The sequence below is a fragment of the Homarus americanus genome, unplaced genomic scaffold (assembly GCF_018991925.1).
Source record: "Homarus americanus isolate GMGI-L3 unplaced genomic scaffold, GMGI_Hamer_2.0 scaffold24922, whole genome shotgun sequence".
In the NCBI taxonomy this organism is placed as follows: Eukaryota; Metazoa; Arthropoda; class Malacostraca; order Decapoda; family Nephropidae; genus Homarus; species Homarus americanus.
In genome coordinates, this window is record NW_024722610.1 from 4,765,151 (window position 1) to 4,776,445 (window position 11,295).

The 11,295-nt window shown below is 39.0% G+C and overlaps 1 protein-coding gene across 2 annotated transcripts in view; it reads right to left on the reverse strand.

The window, feature by feature from the left end:
- Positions 1-7,649: 7,649 nt before the first annotated feature.
- Positions 7,650-11,295, reverse strand: part of LOC121862917 (serine/threonine-protein kinase MAK-like) — a 48,613-nt gene continuing 44,967 nt past the window's right edge. For both annotated transcript variants that reach the window (XM_042361332.1, XM_042361333.1), the window contains exons 10-11: positions 9,776-9,977; positions 7,650-9,255 (exon numbers count right to left, since the gene is read on the reverse strand). In XM_042361332.1, coding sequence (XP_042217266.1) covers positions 9,243-9,255; positions 9,776-9,977 — 215 coding nt within the window. In that variant the 3' untranslated portion in view covers positions 7,650-9,242. The remainder of the gene's footprint in view (positions 9,256-9,775; positions 9,978-11,295) is intronic.

Below are 11,295 nucleotides of genomic sequence, written 5' to 3' on the forward strand. Positions count from 1 at the left end.
CTTTCTTATATAAGTTGGCCCGGGCTTGTGTGTGTTACCCTCTGGCATTACACCTACGTCACTACACACGTCATACAGTTGTTGCTTCAGATCTCTTGTTACTTGATAGCTTCTGATTTTGTTACAGCACTTGTTATCTCTTGATCTTGTTACTTGTTATCTTCTGACTTTGTTACTTGTTATCTCACACATCATGGCCTCACTACATTATTATCACAAGTGTTACAGCCATATTATTCTTCCTTGGGTACAAAAGCTGGAATCCATCTTTAAACTGTCTTAAGAGGGTGACTAATGCCTACTAAAGTCTTGCGAAGAGCTTGGTAACGGCCTTGCCTTAGATATCGTAGTTAGATTGAGATACCGTAGAGATAATTATCGTAGGTATAGATAGGTAGTAAAATCGTCAAGTACATTTTCTTTTATTCATAATGTATACATAGGCGATATACTGTAGGTATGTTATAGCCTGTTAACTATAGGTTCTGTCCAAGTTAACTAGGCTGGTACATATATATTATAATAGGTTAGAGTAGCGTAGCCCAATTGTCTGTTTCTTCCTTTATTGAAGAATTATCGTTTATACAATTCCTGAGTGTATATCAACCGTAACTTTCACTATGAGTGTGAAGAGAAAGGACGGTGGCTATGTAAATAGACCGTTTAATCACGTCCTTTCGATGTGAGAGTTTGAGTGGGACTTCTATGAGTAGTGACCCATCGAGGGAGAACGGAATAGTTACGTCGTCCTCCCTCGAGGGAAGACGGAACCATCCACGATGGCTCTCAAATAACATCTTCCTCTAGTCAAGGATATAAAACAACTGTCTGCTTTAGGTGGCCAGGGAGGCGGCTACTTAATGCCTTAGCATAATCTGAAGCAGCTTCCCGTGGGCACACCTTATCACGTGCACTGAACATGTCACCTCATAGCTAGTGGAAAGTTAAAGGGGATGAATCGGTAAATAAATCAAATGTAATTAACCCATTTATATAATTCTTCTGTTTATGAAACAGGGGCTCTCAAAGTGCTTTGAAATCAATGAACAGCCCGTCAGGCTCTATATCTAAAGTTGCATGTGATATTAAAAGGAATGTGATAACTGCCAATGAGAACAACTTTCGTATCGAATTTGTGTGGATTCCGTCCCATGTTGGAATCAGGTATCATGACCGTGCTGATAGACTGGCCAATGAGGCATGTAAGAAAGAAAATGCTGACCGTGACCTTGGTCTGTCCAATGCTGTAATTAAAAACATTCAAGTCAGAATCATGAACTCTGATCTAGAAGAAGTGAGAAATGCAGAGAGACCTGACAGTTGTAGCATTAGTAAATATGACAAATTTTGTAACAAGAGGTACCGGTATGGCCAGCATAAGGACAGAACCAGACAATGTGATGTAGTCGTGGCCAGAATTAGGCTAGGATACAGACACATTTGGCAAGTTAGTAACGCTGTACCCATACCGGAACACTCAGCATGTAAACTTTGTGATAAACCTTTAAAGCATACACTTGAACACTATATTATTGAATGTGACACTGTCCAAGACTTCAGGCCACCTGACTTATTGTATCTTGAACTATTTAATTACTTCATTGAATCAGGTGTGCTGGAGGACATTCTTGCTGTTTATCCCAAATTTGCTAGCCCACACTGATTAGTCTTCAATTAGAATATGACTCCAATGTATGTGATCCACTGACCTATATATACTGCTGGTGAATGTGATGTATTTCCTTCTTTGTGTACGAACCTCTGTCCTGCGTGGCAGTGAACAGTGGCATTACCCACATGAATCTGACCTATATATAGTGTCAATGAATATGATGCATTCTTTGTGTACGAACCTCTGTCCTGTATGGCAGTGGAAAGTGACATTACCCACATGAATCTGACCGACGTATATGTATGTATGTGTGCGTGTGTGCATGTACATGTACATGTACATGTATATGTGTATGTATATACGTATATGTATGTATTTGTGTGTGTGTGTGTGTTTACATATATGTATATGTACTGTCAACGAATATGATGCATCTCTTTGTGTACGAACCTCTGTCCTGCATGGCAGTGAACAGTGACATTACCCATATGAATCTGACCTATATACATTTATAGTTGTTAATGAATATGATGTATTTCTTTGTGTATGAACCTCTGTCCTGCGTGACAGTGAGAAGTGATACCACCCTCAGTGTCAAGACCTGACTGAATTACTCAGAATAGGCAAACTGTACTACAAGCTCTGCCAATAAATTTGTTAAACTAAAAAAGAAACAGGGGCCATTATAGGTATATGTTGTGAATATCCAAAGTACCGTTGATCTCAAAGGCACAAAAAATATTATATACAGAATATATAAAAGCAGAGGACAAATACTGCAGTCAATTTCTTTCTTTTATTAATATTATTATTATTATATGCTAAATTGTAGGCAACACACACACACACGTCAAGAGGAATATACTTGTATAATGTTTCTCGTTCGTGTGCTATTTAATGTGTCCCTGACTGCTTCTTTTTCTCTTCATTTTCTTCTTTCTTTCTGTTTGCCTCTTTCTTTTTTCTCTGCGTCTCTCACATTAACTGGGTTCTTTAGTATTTGTTATGGCTGTCCTCTGAGTCACCTTCACAGTAGTCCAATGGCGGAAAATATTGTATGTTTAGCTAATAATATATTGGTGTCTATAGAAACTTACTTTTAGATATTTTTCTTTATCTAATGCACAAGGGTCGGAATGGCGTACGTACACACACACACACACACACACACACATAATCTTCATTTGTTGCTATTCATTCCTATTCTTACGTATAATAGATGTGTTTTAACGGTGATGTCCTCTCTGTACAAGGCCCAACCAATTACCTCTCCGCCTCATCCTTGGTCCTTACCCACTGCCTCTTCACTCATATGCACAAAGTCAGTTTTGCTTTATCGTGTCAAATGCGTTTCTTTGGCTTTTCTCACAGTAATTAAATTCCAATACTAATCTAATCCTTAAAGTTTATTATTTTTCCTATCAAAATTTGTCAGTTTTATTTCTTAATTTCTTCTTAAATCACATCGTTAAGTCGTATATCTCAGCCAGACTTGAAAACGTGTTTTGTTAGGTCACGTCATCAAACCCCAGTAATAAAAACAGCGACAAAGCTGCACTGTGTCCAAAGTCCCCCGTTAGTATAATGTTCCTTCCACCTCACTACTGAACAATATCTCACCACAAATAAAAGATTATAATATATATTTACAAAACTCTCCTCGTTAAGTTGTGTTAATAAGTTAGGTCAAGTTTAAATTCATAGTGACCAACTTAATTCCGTGTTTCCTGACAAAAATACGGGAAACTCCCTTCTCAAATACGGGCCTTTCCCCCTCCCCCCCCCCTTTCGTACTCATCACTTGTTCTGGGAAGAGTCCCGGAAAATCGTTTGGTCACTCTTAGGGAGATTAGTCTTTGTGAATCATTGTACAGATACTTTATTACACCGAATCATTATACCAATTTAGATAAGAATACAGAGACCGGACATAAACAGTTATAGGACATACGAACAGGAGAAAGGTATATGATTAATTCACACTTTATTGTACTCCAGAATTAACTCTCTGGCATCATCATTTACAGAGAGAAAAACCACAGTTTTTGTGTACAGAGTAAATATAGACCGCCGCGTCATCACCTACTCCGCACCTGCATTGTTTCATGGTGTTGGTAGTTAACCGGTTAATTCGGACTATAACTAGTGTTATTATTCCTATTTATTATTGACTTCATGGATAGGGGTATACTGTACTGTACAGGTAAGCAGTATTGTTGTAACCTATTCATTCAAGTGTTAGGAAGAGACCTTTTCCTCCTCTCCAACTCTTCTCAACTTGACCGACTCACACACACTCACTCACTCACTCGATTGGCAAGTTTTTTTTTATGCAAACCTCGATATAGCACACAGCATTTATATATTTATTTATTTTCCTGCGAATTGAAGGTAACTCAGAATGTACTCACTGATAGGAGAAACGCGTGAGCGGAATTCGTAACTTATTTTCTTAATGTTTATGTTTTCCGCCATTTTCTGAACTGACGTCTTTACTGTCAGGTGGGTGCGTCTGGTTTGGCTAACTGGTTCGTTAGCCCATCTTTTCAGCATTCGACTGCCTTTTTTTGCGTAGTCATTTACGTATGCTGCTGGATCTATCAACACCACATTTTTTTTATTGAATTTAAGACCGGAAGCGTAACAAAAACAAGTCATGGAAACACACGGTGGCAACTGGAGATAATTATATTTAAACACGGAAAATATCACGAAGTGATTTTTGAAGTCTATTCTTTTATACCACTCGTATATTTATCCGGTGGACTACAATAGCGTCATGCTTAGGTAGCGGAATAGCCCACTAGCTGCTGTAACACGAGGAAGATTGCGTAAGTAAAAAAACAAGGGATGTCACCTATTCAAGGGATGTCACCTATTCAAGGGATGTCACCTATTCAAGGGATGTCACATATTTATCTCGGGACAAATAAACCATGCGTTCTGTTATTTTTAGTGCACTGGGTGATAAGCGTCGCTTCTCGTGTCTGCCTCATTTGGATATTATTTTACACACGCACGCTCGTCTTATGGCCCCAGTGACAGATTTTGTGGCTCGATTTCAAGTTACGTCATGTTCCTGTATACTTAAAATTCTGTCGTCGAGCGTGACTTGGCATCCTGCCTCGCTGTTAGTATCTTACCCGGCAACTGACTGTGTTCCTCGGTCATACTTGAGGGTTAATAGTTATCAGCATTTTTGGTTCACCTGAAGATTGGTCTTTCAGTTTATTTCACCTGAAGGTTAATCACCCTAATACTACCTGGTGGGGTGAGGGTAGTGTTGTTAAGGTGGGGTGTTTCCTCCTAACCTTTCTTCTATGTAAGTATTGGTACTTTCCCCCAAAAAAAAAATATGAAATCTATATATTTCACAACACAGCAGCTTATCTTTTTTCACCATTTGTCAGCTTACTAGCCGGTCAGTTCTCTGGTCATGTACTGTATACTACGGGTTCTTGAATATACAGTAAGTGTTACAGCCTATTGTTGGTCAAGTTTTTTTGTTAAAGCTGCTTACACTTGCTGCTGTTAAAACATTATTTGGCAAGTTATTCCAAGTGTTCTTAGTTCTTGTTCCCAAAAAGTTAAGTGAGACAGTTTTGCGTACAGTATAGTACTTTGTCTTATGATGCAAGACTCATTGTTTCTTGGAGCTGACCTCTCAAGTGTGATGTCGGCTGTCGTTTACATTTTACTCTAAAAGCTTAAGTAATTCATTTTGTGAATTATGTCCGTAAAATTGCGAGTCAAAATCTTGTTTCAGCAACTTTATACGATAGCAATTTGTTGAGATTGAAGCAATGTATTATAGTACGACTTAGGAATAAAGACTTATAACATTTAATAATATATTGTCTTCATAGTCACACTCCGTCAAAGGTGAACAGTTGAAGAAAAAACAAGTCAAAATGTATTTTTATTGCACAGGATAAACATTGCCCAAGAGTCAGTACCGTTAGACACAACCATAACGTGAAAGATGGAATTTATATTAAGGAATTTAGGTTTTATAATGTGAGATACTAATGTTGTCCTTTGTCAGAAAATTGACATGTACAGTACCGGATGCTTGAAAAGGTTTAAAGTTGGATTGTCTCAAACGACTAAATTTCTTCATAACTGTACAAGGACATTACAAGCTGGTCCACTTGTTGTCATGCTTATATACACTCGAGAACTCCGCTTGATGGTTAACGCTAGCGACATGGTCGAGTGGCCTTGAAAACAAAAAAAATAATATCCAAATAATTATCATTTTACGAGTGCCAAGAGCTGCACCAATACATTAATCTGTACAATGAAGGAAAAAGATCTCCTGAGGTGATAAATCTTTGAAACTATAATAATACTTATCAAATAAATATATTTTTAATATATTTACAAAACATCCAAAGCTAACATTGCCCAATAGTATCAATACAGTAGTTTAAGACGACGAGGTTAAGTATGGGGGTGACATCTGACTGGTTAAGGTAGCAGTCTGGTAGATGATGAATAACTTACTGGGGCAAAGTTCATATTTGGCAACTCACTGATTCTTTGGGACGTTGTATGAAAGAAATGTTACATACTGGATGCAACAAAATCTACGTGTAAAAAATAGTATGTATTTGTTTATGTGTGTTGTTGAAGGGATACAACGAAAAATCTCAGCTAGTTGTGTTACATTTTGTGTTGTAAATATTCTACTGTTACCAATAGGGAAAGAGCTTTTCAAAGTTTAAAAGCTCCAAAAGTTGTTGGTAGCGAAAGGCAGAGCGGGGAAGATGACAGAGGAAGGAGCAGGAAGTTAGGAAGGAAATTGTAGTGGGAGAGATAGAGCCGTGGCTTTACACGACTGCGTTTATTTGGTTAGCGCATAGGTGCGCGCACGTATTGGGTTTTTATCTGCGTTTGATCCTCGGGTCACCACTCCTCGTATTGCGTTAGTTCCAAGTTTAGAAGCTCTAACAACTTTCCCTGAATACGAATTCGCAACCTTTCGATTTACAACAGGTACCTACAGTACTTAAAGTTAGGTGAACAGGGACCAAGGGGGCTAGGAAGAGTGTCCAAACAACTTCCGCCTGCCCGTGAATCGAACCCGTGATATCTAGCTTGCGAGGCAAGAGCGGTACCGCTTTTACCACAAGAGCCCCCCTAGGTAAAGGGAAATATGAAAACATGTAATAGTCACGCTTTGTGGGTGGAAGGACTCGCTCGACATAACTGACAAGCTCGGTACAATATACGGTACATAAACAAAACAAAGAATCGAGTACTGTATATAAAATAAATTAGGATCGTATACATACATCTGTACAGTTGTGGCCAGGAATCCCCTTTGACATTTGGCAATATGTGTCTGGCATCTATACTTGACTGAAAATACAACTAGTGAATTCTGTTTATTATGAATGAATTACTGTGTTGGAATATTACCCCCTCCCCCCCCCACCACCAAAACGAAAACAAAACGAAACTATAATATAAATAAAAACATAAGTAGAGTTATATTAAACTCCTCATCATCTTTACTAACTTGATACTCAGATAGATGGTCAATAACAGCCAAGAGGCTCAAGATAATTATGTCCGCAACTGTTATTAAAATTTACATTGTACATTAAATGGAAGGTGAACAACACAGCTTAGAACAACAGATCAGATCATGAATGCAAACTTGGTGTAATCCTTAGGTCAGGATAGGTTTATTTTGGTTAAGTTAGGTTGGGTTAGGAAATATATATCATCAGTATTAATTATCCTATCATGACTTAAGTATTTTGTGTTTATTTTGGTTTAAGATAAAAAAAATCGGACATTTCAACAGTACTCTAACGTCCCAAAGAATCAACAATATCCATAAGACAGATGAACCTTAATTCTATCTTCTATATAGATTTTTTTAATATTTATATAACCGGAATTTAGATTGTACATATATGAACATTTGGTAGCATAATGATAGGCAATATCCGAACACCACTATGGTAATCTACCCAGCAGTTGTTCGACGTCTATACCAGAGGAATACGGAGCTGTGATCCATCTATGGTATTATACTATACACATTGAGAGAGTTTATAATTATTCACTTCTTGTTTCTTCCTTCATGTCAGTTTAATGTTTCACTTAACCACAGATTTCATGTTTCGTTCACTATTTTTCGTTTTTATTTGGTATTATCCTTATTTTCATCTTACGTGTTCAAGAAACGATTCAGTTATAGCTTGTTTTCGCTTATAGTTTTTCTAGAATTATGTCACGGTGCACTTATTTTATTTTATCTTTGTTTTGTACGTTTAAGCTATAATGTTTGATCTTTTGTACAGTTTACACTTTTCACATGTCTTACGGGTCATTTCCTTGGAGCTGGACGGAGCTGTGAGGTATAAGTAGTCTTTGGCAAGGCAGTATCCATCTACCCATTTGAAAATGCAAACTATATTTATAAGTATATATATATATATATATTTATCCTGTCGAAGTATAGGTATTTATGTACATATTTTTTATATGTTCTTTGCTTTGCACACATTCAACTATTTAGTGTCGAATAATTTATACGTCAGCATAAAGTGCTAAGTATACAGACGTTATATTCTCGTTGTCAGTATGATAGTGTATGGTTGGACGGGGCGGCGAGATTGTACTTAGTATCACAGATAATATGGGTGTGTGGGGAGGAGGGTGGTGGCGAGGTAGCCTATACAGTACTGCCCGGGACTATAGCCAGCTCCTGTACCTTGAATAGCACTACTGTATGTTCATTTTCACACACACGACACAATACATGATACAGAATACAAAACTTTTCGAAGATGACTACCACGTATCTTTAAGGGTGCTCGTGGAGATGACGAACATAACTGAGATTAATTTGGGAGGGGGAGGAAATAGGTACCGAGTATCTCATGGGCCTACAACAGAGTAACTTTAATTTTTTGGTGGTTTCTACTCGTGAATTTAGCTAAAAATAAGGTTTATAGAGGATGAAACCCGATAATGTTTTCCGATATAGGCACCGACACTAGGAAGAGGTCGAGGCCTCGTAGGATAGCAAGTTTAAAGTACTGTAATCGCTCTGATGGTCTCGTGTGTGTGTGTGTGTGTGTGTGTGTGTGTGTGTGTGTGTGTGTTCAAAAGCTACGTCCATCCAATGCTATCCAGGTACGGCATTATATCATGATTACGTAGTTAGTGGAGTCCTGAAGCTAGCCCGAAAGTTCTGTTTTCAATATTCTATTTTTACAGTTTCAAATATATGTTCCTGAAGCTTAGCAAGTATTCAAAATATTGTAAAATATCCGAAGAGTGAGTTCCGTCAATACTGGTAGTCCCATTGTTGATAAAAAAAACATTGAAGTTTTACATTTGGTCGGATCACCTGTGTTGGATTCTACCTCATGATGGGTTTAGTAACTGAATTTATTTTCCAGTTGTCTGGTATCGTTGAAAATGAACCGCTGCTTCCTTCTGCCTTTGTAAAGCCTCAGTACAGTGGCTTTATTTACCCTTCTGTCACGGTAGGAGGTTGTGAACTGTTGTTTAGGAAGGGAGAAAATTATTTGTCTTTCCCCACATCACCACCTTCCTCCGGGACCCTCACCAGACTGCCGGCGTCTTCCCCTAACGCTGGGAGACGTTACTTGAGGTACCTGTGGATGTAATAGTTCCGTAAGTTACCTGAGAAACGTGACTTGTTGCCTGAGAAGTAACACATATTCTAGTTAACTGTGGGAGTGACAGGTATTTGAAGCATATGTGGGAGTGACAGGTATTTTAGGCATATGTAGGAGTGACAGGTATTTTAGGCATATGTGGGAGTGACAGGTATTAGATTGACCAGGTGTAGAGAATACCTGGTCATGGATAGTAAACTCACTCACCTGGTCAGTAGTGCAGGTGTGTGCTGGTCTTGGCCCCTCAAACCTCTGTACCACACCTGCCTTCTCCTCGACACTGTAACTTCTACATCCTTCCTCTCGTTAATTTATATTTACAGTCTTTCTTTACTTTACTTTAATATTACTTAATAGTTGGGTTGGGTACTTACAAATTCCCTTCCTTACTCGATTTTCACTTAAAATTCTCCTCAATGATAAAAAAACACTTACAGCTTCTATTCTTTACTTAATTATTACTTATAGATTCCCTTCCTTCCTTGTTTGCACTTACTTAGCTGCCCAGTTGGTTCTCCCGTGAACATTAGCGTTGGCACTAGTGGAGCGCGGGAGGCCGGTGGTGGCGAAGGATGAGGAGGAGGTGATGGTGGGGTTGTTGCTTGGGTAGGAGTGTGTCCTCATGGGGTTGTTGCTCCCGACGCCGCCCCCAGCCTGCACCGACACCAGCGACCCGGGCATACTGCGGCTCACGGCTCCTGGGGGAGGGGAGGGGAGGGGAGGGAGGTAAGATTGTAGCCTCACTAGGTAAATAACACAGGTTCAAGCTGGGAGCCGGATCACTCTGTTAGTCACAACGAGGAAGAGTGTGGCTTAGTTTTAGTCAAAGGAGAAAATGGCTTCTTAACATTATATTCTTATTGTAGAGGAACAAATTATTGTCCCTGTAAGAACAAATGTAAAAAGTGTTGACGCATTAAGTGATACGTTTTAACTGATGCATCTGTGAAGTTGTAAATGTTAAAACGTGCAGTAACAATCTGTATTACAGTATGTGATTGAATACAGCAGTCCAGAACATGCTTGACAAATATGCATAACACAAACTCTGCACACACTTACAAATAAATACTAGTGTATGAAAAAATAAACATTGCTCCTCGGTGTTGCGTTCACAAAGTGTAAACATCAGGTATACTGTACTGTACTGGGAGGCACACTAAACAAAACAATCATTAATAACTAGCATACCTGCGAATAAAAGTTGAGTGCATCGAAAAAAATAATAAATTAAGTTTATTTTGGTACTGGAAAAGCGTTCATGTGTTGTGAGTGTTACCACCACGCCAGTTCTGTGGTGTGTTAGTGATGGGTCATCGTGTCTGTGACAAACGTTCCCACAACAAAGTGCGACACAGACATGGCCTGAGTGTAGACGAAGGCTTAGCCTTGGCCTACACACAGGCCTGGTCAGTAATGGCATATACTGGACCTTTTATTTAAGCCAGATAAGTCATATCTTAGCTCTGGTTAGACCAAAGCAAAGAGGACCTAACCCAGTCCTCGACCATGGCACGAGGGTCAGCTGACAGCCGTGTTTGGGGACTTGCAGCTGCCTCGTCGCTACAACAGGCTCTCCACCTACACGAAGGCTAGTTACTTGTAACAGGAAGGTCGGCTAAGGCAGTGTAAAAATAGCTGCTCTTGGTGCTGAAGTAGTAAACTGCTAACAAATAGATAAACTAAGCTGAGTTCAAGTGCACCAGATGAGTGAACGCTACACTTTCATATAAGTGAAGCGCATTAATTCTTGCAGCATCTTCGTCCACACGGTGTGTTTGTCATTTGATAGGTTCAATATGATCATAATGTTAGGCTTAAAATCATGACTGAATCTTGCGTTCCATCTTATGTATGTATGTGGGTGGGGTCGGGGGTAAACAACGAACAGCTCTCAAACGTGTGATGGACCGTCTCTCCTTGGGCGTCAGGTAGAAAATTAAATAATAGTTATACTAGAAAAAGCAATGGACACAGTGCAGTGAACAACATGGTGTACTACCAGCGACACAAGAC